Genomic DNA, 12,878 nt, shown 5'->3' with positions numbered 1-12,878 from the left:
GGAGGGGGAGGTTGTCTTACATTTAGTGTCGTCTTATTATCAGGCAAATATGGTACGTGCCGCAACACCTTGGGGCCCCGTGTTCACCATGCACAAACTCACGAAAGAGTCGTGAGGCCCCTTAGGGATACGAAGATCTAACACCAGGGTTGTAAACGAATATAAATTCTTTTAAAAATTTGTAAGTGTTCCCCAGACAATAACTTTAGTTTTGCAATCAAGGAAGGAAAAAAGCAATTTTCCAATCAAAGGCCTTCTAAAAACAGGTACTTACACTCCAACATTAATGATAATAACGAATAATTGGTCACCTGTGTTGCACAGTTATGAATTATGGAGTGAAATAATAAATCTTTATTGAATTTTCTATGAGGAAATAATAATTTGTTATGTTCTTGTACTAGACCAGTAAAAAACAATGAAGTTAGTTCTTACTCATCTGAATAATCTCCTCCAGCAATGATTGTTGTGGAAGACTCCTTCTTTGCTAGATCTATGTACGATTTGATTCTCTTAAATGCATTCTCATCGATTACAGCACCCATGAATGATTTGAAGTCTGCAGGATCTCCAACTTTTATCTGATCCCGAACTTCAAGAAGTCTTGACTTAATCTGCAAAGAATGGAAATAAATAATAGCTTTGTATCAATTCATCAAGACACAACACTGGTGAATATATATATTTTTAACTAATGTCTTTTTACTGAAAAGTTGAAATGTAATTAATGATCTTTTTTTAATAATTTATAATTTTCCAAAATACCCCACCACCATTACAATTTTAAAAATAAAAACTTCTGTTCTAACATAAATCAAAGAAGCTTTCATGTCACATTCACCCATGTGAAATAAACCTGGTTTCTGAAACACTATTTTTGGTAAATACGGTGTACACAGTGTGTGTCAGAGCATATTCAAAATACCTAATTAAAAATCTAAATTCTCATTATGATTCTTTTGTTTCATGTTTTAAGTTGTTATTTTATGTTCTAAATTCTTTTTTGTCTTTAGTTTATAGTTATACATATATGTATTTTGTTAATTCAAAATAATAGGTAACTCATTTTTACGATACAAAATCATCACAGTAATGATAATCTGTACACAAGTGCTGAAAACATAACATTCTTCTACACCATGCACATAAAATGAACAAAACTTCTTTACATAACACTAACGATGGACAACACAATATAAAACAAAATTCAGCAGGGTTCGATAATATTGGCGGGCGATCAACTAAATATCCTGATTTGTATCAGGCATATTCAAGTACATTGGAAAACCTTGACAAAGAGAACTGATTATGAACTAGGACTGCAGCTTCACTATATTGTGTCTCAAGTGGTGATTGACATTGCAATTGTAGTAACTATTCAGTAAACGAGGCTGGTCCAAAGTAATCCAAATATGGCTTTTCACATGAAGCACTCAACTACAATGGAAAACACATTTCCATGGATCACCATGTAACAAGACACAGTACACTGATGTGAACAGCGCACTGGAAAGACACACAAGAGAGACCAGTTAGCACTGCTCCGTGCCTACGTATGCTTGAGCCACTGGCAGACACCTCAGTGGAGACCACGCCTTCCGCTGGTGACCTCCAAAGGCCAGTCCACACTGATACAGTTGGTGGCCGATTCAAATGTGCTTGCAGCGACATCACACTCGGCACACATGCACTAGTTGCAAGATATCACATACCTCTGCCTCGTGTGAAGTGGACAGCCATGCGACGGAGGAGATGCCAGTGGCCTGACGAGACACATCCATCAGGTCCGGAGTGGCAGCAGCCGGTGCAGAGGGGGTGGGACAATGCGCCAGGCGGCCATCAGAGCACAGGGTCAGAATGTGAGGGGACGCAGGCTTGTGGGCTCGCACGAGAGCACGCGGCACCTGATGACAGCGCCGGAGAGGAGGAAGCCATTGCCATTTCAACGTCATCATCATCAAGTCCCAGTGCAGGGACGACAGGATGGGAACCCACTCCCCATCGATGACGACTGATGTGGTAATGGAGAGGGGGGCTGGTGGAGCGGCCTGATCAGAACAAGGGGCTGCAGTAACGGACCTGAGGTGGGAGATGGACTGTCACCCAGAACTGGAAAGCTGGAAACCCTGGGCGCCGCACTGGAGTCAGCAGCCAGTGTAACAAGGGTGGCTCCACAGCAGGTGATGGTGGGCTTGGGGTGGAGGGCAGTGGGGCATGCGATGGTGACAGGGGCACAACCCACAAACCAGTAGCTTCTGGCAACTCATCAAGGTGCACGCCACTAAACCATCAGCCATATGGATGTCACACAGACAGTGTCCTCGGTGGTGGACAAACGTAGCCAGTATCCACTTGGGCCAGCTCCTGAAGTCTTGTGCCGACACTGGCGATCCCGGCACTAAGTAGCCAGATGAACCCACCAGTGGCAGGTGCTGCGCAGGCCGCAGAAGGTGGAGGAGTGTGCATGGCTGCTGGCCATGAAGCATCTCAGCCAGGCTCTGCTCTCCCATAGGCGTGAAGTAATAGGTGCTCAGAAAACGGAGAAGGGCATCATCTGGCAAAGAATCCATAACAAACCTTTTCATTTGGGACTTCACCATACCAATTAGAATTTCTACCGCACCACTGTACTGCGGGTGGAAACGCGGAGGCATAAGATGACCAATGCAGTGATGGGAATGAAACAATTGAAAAGTGTGAGGAACAGACTGGGGGCCATTATTAGAAACTAAGTCACAAGGCAATCCCACAATAGAAAACAAACCCTTAAAACTGTACCAAAAAAGGAAACTGGGAAAATGCATCCACAATCAAGAGCCAACAGGAATTCAAGAAAGGACTCGCAAAGTCTACATGAATGCATTCCCACAGCTGGCATGGAGTGGGCCACGGGGACAGAGAAGCCCTGGGAGCTGTTGTTGTTAAGCACACTGCTCACAAGCCGCAACAAAACAGGCAATTTCTCCATCAATACCTGGAAGGGGGGGAGGGGGGGGAGGGGAGGAAGAAGTCTCCTAGCTAACTCCCCAATGGCCCTGGAGAAGGTGTACGTCATACCATAATGAAGTGGGAATGACGACTCTGGGAGAGTAAGGTCTTCTGTGGACAACAGCAAAACTCCGTCAAAAACAGGGGCGATAATGTAAGGAAAAATAGTTGCACAGAGGGTCCGAAGCCCGACGTGGTGGTTTATCTGGCAAGCCCTGTTGAACAAACTGAACCACCTGGCAGAGAACTGGGTCAGTGGCAACAGCAGCTGTAATGCGTGAGCTCGTAATTGGGAAACTTCCAAATGCAGCCTGCATTTCCATATCAAGACAGAAGCAAAGCAATTCTTCACAATCAAAGTCAGGATCAGGACCCACAGGAAGACGGGACAAGACGTCTGCATTGGCATGTTTAGACGTGCGTCGAAAGCAGATTTCGTAATTGCATCAAGACAAGAACAGCGCTCAGCATTGGTGGCGATGTGCTGCCTTGTGTTAAGACTCAAACTGTGCACAATAGGCTCCATTATGCGCAACTTCACTCCCGACAACACCAAGCAGCACGGTACAGGTGGGCCCAACAACATGACGAATGGACCACTCAGGATTGGCATCACATTCTCTTCACCAATGAGTGTCACATATGCCTTCAACCATACAATCATTGGAGACATGTTTGGAGGCAAACCAGCCAGGCTGAATGCCTTAGACGCACAGTCCAGCGAGTGCAACAAGGTGGAGGTTCCCTGCTGTTTTGGGATGGCATTATGTGGGACCGACGTACGCCGCTAGCAGTCATGGAAGGCGCTGTAATGGCTGTACGATACGTGAATGCCATCCTTCGACCCATAGTGCAACATATTGGCAGCATATTGGCGAGGCATTCATCTTCATGGATGACAATTCGTGTCCCCATCATGCACATCTTGCGAATGACTTCCTTCAGGATAACGACATCACTCGACTAGAGTGACTAGCATGTCCTCCAGACATGAACCCTATCGAACATGCCTGGGATAGTTTGAAAAGGGCTGTTTATGGACGACGAGACCCACCAACTACTTTGAGGGATCTACGCCAAATCGCCGTTGAGGAGTGGGACAATCTGGACCAACAGTGTCTTGATGAACTTGTGGATAGTATGCCATGATGAATACAGGCATGAATCAATGCAAGAGGACATGGTACTGGGTATTAGAGGTACCGGTGTGTACAGCAATCTGGACCACCAAAACCTCTGAAGGTCTCGCTGTATGGTTGTTCAATGTCCAATGTGTGGTTTTCATGAGCAATAAAAAGGGCGGAAATGTTTATGTTGATTTCTATTCCAATTTTTTGTACAGGTTCTGGAACTCTCGGAACCGAGGTCATACAAAACTTTTTTTGATGTGTGTATATGGCATTCGATCTTGGGAGAACATGAAGATTTTCAGATATAGTTCTGGTGAATGGTTATGTCAAATCTCCACTTGAGAAACAATATAATCAAGCTGCAGTGGCTAGTACATGATCAATTCTCTTTGCCAAGGTTTTCCATACTAAAATATGCCTGAAATAAATCTGGATATTTCAATGATAGGCTGCCACTATGAGCAAACCCTGCTGAATTTTGTTTTCTATTGTGCTATCCATCATACGTATTACGTGAAGAAATTTTGTTGATTTTGTGTGCATTGTGTAAAAAAATGTTATGTTTTAAGCATTTGTTTACAGATTATCATTATTGTAATGATATTGTATCATAATAATGAGTTTCTTATTGTTCTGAATTAACAAAATATACATATGAGAGATGGTATACTAAAAACAAAAAACACGAACTTAAAACATAAAACAACAACTTAAAACATGAAATGAAAATAAGTAAAACAAATAATAATGAACATTTAGATATTTTAATTAGGTATGTTGAGAATACTCCAACATCACACCGTGTACAGCGTATTTACAAAAAAGGTGTTTCAGAAACCTGGTTTATTACACATGGATGGATGTGGCATGAAAGCTTTTTCATATTATGTTGTAACAAAAGTTTTTATTTTTCAAAATTAATTAATGCTGGTGAGGTATTTGGGAAATTTTAAAATTATTGCAAAAGCTAATTAGACAGTTTTCAAGAACATTAATTATGATTCAACTTTTATACAAAACACATTTTTTTATCCACCATGGTTGTGGAGTTATTCCCTGTAAACCTAATATGCTAAATTACCATTCACGGTGTGTATTACATCTTAAAAGTGAAACTGGGCAAAAACGAAAAAAACCGTGTTGCATTATTTTGCCCCCTTTACACACCTGCCAAGTTTTATCAAGATCATATATTTACAACTGGAAATGTTCCCGTGTCAGTGACAAGAGACAGCGCCATTCAAAGCAGAATTCCATACTCACTCAGTGAAGAGACTGAATAACAAGGCGTATATGTAGACAAGAAAAAAATATTCCTGGACTTTTCCTGGTTAAAATATATTTTTCCTGGGTGAAACAACACTATATTCCAGGCAAAAGCATATATTTTCCATGTCAATTGACAATATACTTTCCCTCGGAGCTGTAAAACTTATCAGTCCTTTGAATGGTATAGGTTTTATACACGGGCGTAGAACATTCTAGCATTTTAAGGGAAAAAAAAAAAAACTAATTCCACCAAATACAGCACACTAGCTTCCGAAGCACTGAAATTGAGATTGCGTGTCACATGACCTTCATAGATGTTCAAAGCACAGGACACATAATGTAGTCAGCCTATAGCAACATGATTGTTAAAGGAGTGTGAACACACAATTAGGAAAAGTTAATGGTTTACATTAAAATATATACAGTACAGTTACATGGAAAGCTGAGCTTTTACCGTGCACAGAACATTTCATGGGTTACCTGACCGAATACACATTCTGTCGAGCACTTTGATCTTTCCATGTGAAATTGCTCAAGAATTCACCTCACACATTTTTAGGGATAGTTATAATTTTTGCCGTGTTGTTGCATGATTTATTATCTAGGAAAGAACTAAAAGAAATATGAAAATCTAACCTTGAAGCTTGGTCGTTTTTAGGGTGTGTTACACTTTAAAATATATAAAGCACAGCTGCACCAGTAAAATTTTAAATAACGGTATAGATGGTTGGTCCTTTGGACCCAAAATTTTCCTAAGTTCCTCAAAGTGTTAAATTTTGAATGAGAGTCAAATGATCTGCAATTTAATACATTCACCATACAGTCTCATACATAACATAATTTGCCTTGCCTAAAAGGAAACTTACACTGAAAGTTGTTTGTTCTTGTGGTCTTCAGTCCAGAGACTGGTTTGATGCATCTCTCCATGCTACTCTATCCTGTGCAAGCTTCATCATCTCACAGTACCTACTGCAACCTACATTCTTCTGAATCTGCTTAGTGTGTTCATCTCTTGGTCTCCCTCTACGATTTTTACCCTCCACGCTGCCCTCCAATACTAAACTGGTGATCCCTTGATGCCTCAGAATATGTCCTACCAATCGATCCCTTCTTCTAGTCAAGTTGTCCCACAAATTTCTCTTCTCTCCAATTCTATTCAATACGTCCTCATTAGTTATGTGATCTACCCATCTAATTCTTCTGTAGCACCTCATTTCGAAAGCTTCTATTCTCTTCTCGTCTGAACTATTTATCGTTCATGTTTCACTTCCATACATGGCTACACTCCACATAAATACTTTCAGAAATGACTTCCTGACAGTTAAATCTATACTCGATTTTAACAAATTTCTCTTCTTCAGAAACGCTTTCCTTGCCATCACCAGTCTACATTTTATACCCTCTCTACTTTGACCATCATCAGTTATTTTGCTCCCCAAATAGCAAAACTCATTTACTACTTTTTTCTCATTTCCTAATCTGATTCCTTCAGCATCGCCCGATTTAATTAAAATACATTCCATTATCCTCGTTTTGCTTTTGTTCATGTTCATCTTATCTAATCCTTTCCCTTTTCCTACTATCGAATTCCAGCCACCCACGACTATTAAATTTTTGTCTCCCTTCAGTATCTGAATAATTTATTTTATCTCATCATACATTTCATCAATCTCTTCATCATCTGCAGAGCTATTTGGCATATAAACTTGTACTACTGTGGTAGGCGTGGGCTTCGTATCTATCTTGGCCACAATAATGCGTTCACTATGCTGTTCGTAGTAGCTTACCCACATTCCTATTTTCCTATTCATTATTAAACCTACTCCTGCATTACCCCTATTTGGTTTTGCATTTATAACCCTGTATTCACCTGACCAGAAGTCTTGTTCCTCCTGCCACCGAACTTCACTAATTCCCACTATATCTAACTTTAACCTATCCATTTCCCTTTTTAAATTTTCTAACCTACCTGCCCGATTAAGGGATCTGACATTCCACGCTCCGACCCACGGAACGCCAGTTTTCTTTCTCCTGATAACGACATCCTCCTGAGTAGTCCCCACCCAGAGATCTGAATGGGAGACTATTTTACCTCCGGAATATTTTACCCAAGAGGACGCCATCATCATTTAACCATACTGTACAGCTGCATGCCCTCGGGAAAAATTACAGCTGTAGTTTCCCCTTGCTTTCAGCCATTCGCAGTACCAGCACAGCGAGGCCGTTTTGGTTAGTGTTACAAAGCCAGATCAGTCAATCATCCAACGGCAAGGTCCATGGTTCATGGGGGGAACTCTGAAAGTAAAGCTTTTCAAACCATCATTTGCAATTTTTTCCCATGACCTGTTAGAAATGTAAACAGTCATGACATCAAAAGCACTTTCTTGTTACATAGTATTGCATATCTTCATCCTATTGCCTTTTGACACATTTTGCTGTCAGCAGACGCTTGTGTGTGTGCGCTATATTTTGTTGTTGTAAATGGCACATTTTCTTTGCAACTTAAGTTTTATTTTGGTGTTTTTCTCTAGTTTGTTTTATTGCTGCAGTAGTATACTGCAGTAGCAGGCTAAAGTAAAATTGTTAGAATATCAGTTCTTACCAGTCAAAAGTACAAAAATTTAACTCAGAACTAAAACAATAAAAAATTCCCAGGGTTTTCCCCAGTGAAAATATTCCCAGTTTTCTCCCAGAGTTCTCATTTGTCTCAGGGCATATACACCCTGAATAAAGTTGAATGCCAATTCTGCCAAAAGTTTCTAATATGGATTTCTCCATTGAAAAAGTATGAGAAATGGATAGTAATAAAAATAAAGCAGAATATGAGCAATATAATTATAATGCATTTAAATTGAGTACGGACTCATAAGAAGGAACAAATACAAGCGAGTCCATAGAACACCATGCGATGAAACCAGCTTCTGTTTTATATGAGACCAAAACTATCATGGAATCATTCTCCTCACTCAATATTATGCATGCGAGCAAAAATTAGGTAGAATATGAGCAACATATTTACAATGCAATTTGAAAAGTGGAATACACACACGAAGTCTTAATTAGAAATACAATGCGATGAAGCCACCTTCTGTTTATTGCAAAAAGAAAGGAAATATGAAAGACTTTAAATTGCCCAATAAGAAAGCAATATGAGAAATAATTGATAAACTAGCAGTGCTTCAACTGACCTGGCAGTGAATCAAGGTTGTGTTATCAGAAGTCTTTGAGTTTTGCCCCCTGAGCTGCATGACAATGGCAACACACAGGGAAAACAATGTTGGATAATCACACATTGTTACTTAATACTGGTACTGATATGGAATCACTCCCTAGCAGAGTCGATGTGATATGTGTGTAAATTAGTTTCAAGATAGTAATAAATTTCTGCTGAAAACCATACAGAGCTACAAGCTTCCACGAAGCTCTAGTTTTCCATGTCAAATGCTTTAGCGTGGCCAATAAAGGCAATGTAAAGAGGTCTATTTTGTTCTCTGCATTTTTCTTGAAGCTGACATGCTGCTAATACCCGGAAGTTGCACTGGCTCTCTGGTAGCAAATCTTCCTCAAAGGGAATGGTACAATCTGTGAGAATTCAAGCCATTAGCTTTCCAAAGGCAGACAGTTACTATATTCCCCAGCAGTTACTGCAGTTTCTTAAATCAGGAGACATTTCTTCAGTGGTACAAGTTTTGACAATAAGTTCCTGGATATGTCTTAGGAATTCCTCACCATCCTCTTTGAGCTTCTGATGGGGTACTATCATGACCTGTTGCCTCATGTTCCTTTGCCTGCTTAATAAAACACTTCATCTAGTACTGATTCGGGTCTTGTAGATGTTCTTTCCACCCATTCATCATGGAGCACTGATCTTTTAGACACTGATCTTTTAGAAGTGAACTCTTCTTACTAAACCTAACTGATCTTTTGTAGAAGGTCGTGGGACCATAAATTGCTTCTGTGCCTTGGAAGAACTGTCCCATACTTTTGTTTGCAAAATATCGCTATTGTTATCCACCACACATTCTTGAACACATGGATAGTTATTTGTAAATCTCCTTTGGCAAGACACAAGGCCACACATAAAAGGCTTTCCTGTTCTCTAATATTAATGCTTCAATTTCATCACCTTTCTGTTGAACCAGTTCTGATGTTTCCCATTTTTATATCCCGTTTCTTTGCAAACATCCAGAATGATGGTCTCCAAGCTCTTCCACTGCTGCATTACATCAAGACATTCCTTCAACACTTTCTGTACTGAGAAGCATATTCTGACTTACGAGGCTTTTTGGAATCATGTGTGTGGTTACAGCTCTTCTCTTGTTTCCTCCTCTTGAGGGGATAGAGACAAATGCATGACGGATCTAGGAAGTTCATGGTCTGACCAAATGTCATTAGTTCCAGTTGTTTTCGTGATGAAAACTTCCTGTAGATCTTTCCTGTGCACTATCACGTAGTCAACGGGATACCACTGCTTTGATCGAGGTTGCTACCGTGCTGTTTTGAAGTGATACTTTTGTCAACAGATGGTGTTGGTACTTGTTTATCCATGTTAAGCACGTTTTGAGAAGAGTCTAATGTCACTTGAGTTTTCACTGCCATCGTCCTTGCCAATTACATCACTTCACACTTTGTGGTCCCTACTTTAGCATTAATATTGCCAAGTAAGATTATTTTGACTTGGCAACTGATATTTGATACAATGTCATCCAGATCTGAATGGAATGTTTCTCTGATATCATCATCATAATCTAAGAGTGGGGGCATACTGTGGCATGTTATTTACCACCCAGTCAATATCTTAATGTCATGCAGCATTCATTAAGCTCAGTTGGAAGCTCAGCCAGGTGCCTGAGAAGCTTGTTCTTGATAGCAAAGCCCATTCCATGTATTTGATGCTCATTGGTAGTCTTTTGTATACATAAGAAGCTGTGTCCTGGAGAGTGCTTCCATGTCAATGTATATCTTCTTAACACTCTAACCACAAAAGGGGGGGAGGGGGAGGCGGGTTACAGTACCTTAAGATGGTATCACCCACATGTCCACTAAACTTCTATTAACATTTCAACCACCTGCTACACTTATCCAAAAAAGGCTGTGGAGAAAAGACAGACATTACATTTAATCAGCTATAGTAAACAAGTGGACCAACCCATGAACAGAACATCATTAAGGCTTGAGTACAAGCTCAGATTGGATACAATTTCGGAAGGAATTCAGCTAATGTTCTTTTTTAAAGCAATCATCCTGGCATGTAGCTTCAATGATTTAGACAAACTATGGAAAACCTACATGTGGAAGGTCAGGCAAGGACTTGACCTTTGCTGTTAAATCCAGTGGTCCACTTAATGGCCTACTTTCTGGGATGAAAGCTGGCCATGACAGGGTTTTCAGACATTTCTCCACAACCATTTCAGAATATTTATGTATTAAAGCTGCAAAAGTCATTACTGGAGTTCACAGGAAGTGAGTGGCTACAAATCTGCCACCCTGGAAGAAAACAGAAAGGAAGGGGGGAATTTCCATGTATAGCAAGTGGAAATGTGCTAATGGATAATATGACCTGGACTTGATCTAGATTTTTTATTTTATTTTTATTTAAATATGGTTTTCCTGGGTCACTTCAACTGTTACTTAAATGCTACAGATATTTGTATAATTGTAAGTTTACAACATTGATTATTTTAAGGCATAATTAGCTTTACCTTCGGCCACAATGATGCAGGCACATAGAGTCGTGAACAAGCGGAACACTTCTGTCCCTGGTACTCAAATGCTGAACGGATAGTCTGAAGGGACGCAGACTCAACATCAGCACTTGGATGAATGAAGTGGAAATTTTTACCACCACATTCACCAATCAATCGTGGATAACTCTTGTAACGGCTTACGTTATTGCCGACAAGTTTCCAAAGTACCTCGAATGTCCTGAAAAAAAAATTTCTCTTTTATCAGAATGCTATGAGGAAAATCACTTTATATGTAACAGCATTTTATTAAAAAATGTATGGAATGGAAATGAAAAAAATACAAAATACAGAGTAACTACCATTATTTTTATGTTCTTTAGTTGCTCCCATATAGCTATTATGAATGAATGACACCTGGGGCATTTTACTTAAGACCTATGTAACTTATTAATGCTGCTACATATATAACTAAACACTCTAAAGGTGGATAGATTGTCACAAATATTTATTTACAGCTTACAACTAAAAGTAAGAACAATCAGAACATGAAGCAGAACAGAGAAAAATTGAAGTAAAATGATGGGTGCACAGAGTATGAGGATAAAAAGTGAGGCTAGCAGATACATATGAAAGCTGTGACAAAAGGAATGAAAGAGATATTCAAGATTTCATTGTGCCCCAAAAAGTTGGAAGTTTAAGGAAGATTCCACAATATTTGCTGAAAATCTAGTTCTGGAGTATTGTGGCATGTAATATCTTTATATACAATTAGCAGTGGTACTTCGATGCAAAAATGTATTGTTCAGAATGTTCTTCCAGTCATTGGAGGATAACAGTTTTAATCCCAAACGGGTTGTATGAAACAAATATCAGAATATCAGTATACGAGACCTGTTCAAAAAATTCTGGACATTCATAATTTCACACTAATATAATGTGTAACTGCCAGATGTTTCATTGTTGCATGTCAGTTATTTTTCAGTGCTGTATTGAGCAGAACGTTGTGTCGCTGAGTTTGCGAATTTCGAGATGGCAGAGTTAGAGGAGAAATGCATCTGCGTTAAATTTTGCATGAAACTCAAGAAAACCTTTACAGAGACACACCAAATGGTGCAGGAAGCCTGTGGTAATAATTCCTTAAGCCATACTCAGTGTTACAAATGGTTCACATGGTTTAAAAATGGCTGGACGGAAGTTGAAGATGACCTTCACTCAGGACACCCTTCGATGTTTACCGATGGATGCTCATATCTGGAACACCAATGAAATTGTGCGGGCCAATCAAAGACTGATTGTCTGCAGAAGAATGTGACATTTCAGTTGGATCATGTCATGAAATCCTGACACAGAACCTTGGAATGCATCGTGTTGGCACTAAGTTCGTCCCACTGCTCATGAGTAAAGATCAGAAAGACCTATGCCTCACAATTTGTGAAGAGCTTTTGGATTGCACAAATGAGAATGAGATGTTCCTTAAGAGAATCATAACTGGTGATGAGACATGGGTCTATGGAAATGATGGTGAGACCAAGGTCCCACCTTCACAGTGGGTTGGGAAAGGTTCTCAAAGACAGAAAAAAGCTCGTCAAGTCAGTTCAGGTCAGGTCTTATGTCAAAGCCATGCTGATAGTTTTCTTTGACGTTGAAGGATTAGTTCATCATGAATTCGTGTCACAAGGACAAACTGTTAATCAATGGTACCATCAAGAACTACTGCAATACCTGTGAGAAAATGTGTGAAGGAAACAACCTGAATGATGGGAAGACAACTTATGGCTCCTGCATCACAATAATGCACCCACAC

At 40.0% G+C, this 12,878-nt stretch overlaps 1 protein-coding gene across 1 annotated transcript in view; it reads right to left on the bottom strand.

The window, feature by feature from the left end:
• The window catches only part of LOC126469947 (delta-1-pyrroline-5-carboxylate dehydrogenase, mitochondrial), a 114,705-nt gene that overhangs the window by 31,249 nt on the left and 70,578 nt on the right, over positions 1-12,878 (bottom strand). Inside the window, exons 8-9 of the mRNA XM_050097354.1 lie at positions 11,090-11,312; positions 436-614 (exon numbers count right to left, since the gene is read on the bottom strand). Coding sequence (XP_049953311.1) covers positions 436-614; positions 11,090-11,312 — 402 coding nt within the window. The remainder of the gene's footprint in view (positions 1-435; positions 615-11,089; positions 11,313-12,878) is intronic.

This window comes from Schistocerca serialis, chromosome 3, assembly GCF_023864345.2.
Source record: "Schistocerca serialis cubense isolate TAMUIC-IGC-003099 chromosome 3, iqSchSeri2.2, whole genome shotgun sequence".
In the NCBI taxonomy this organism is placed as follows: Eukaryota; Metazoa; Arthropoda; class Insecta; order Orthoptera; family Acrididae; genus Schistocerca; species Schistocerca serialis.
Note: the sequence above shows the minus strand (reverse complement) of the source record. Positions and strands in the feature narration are given on the sequence as shown.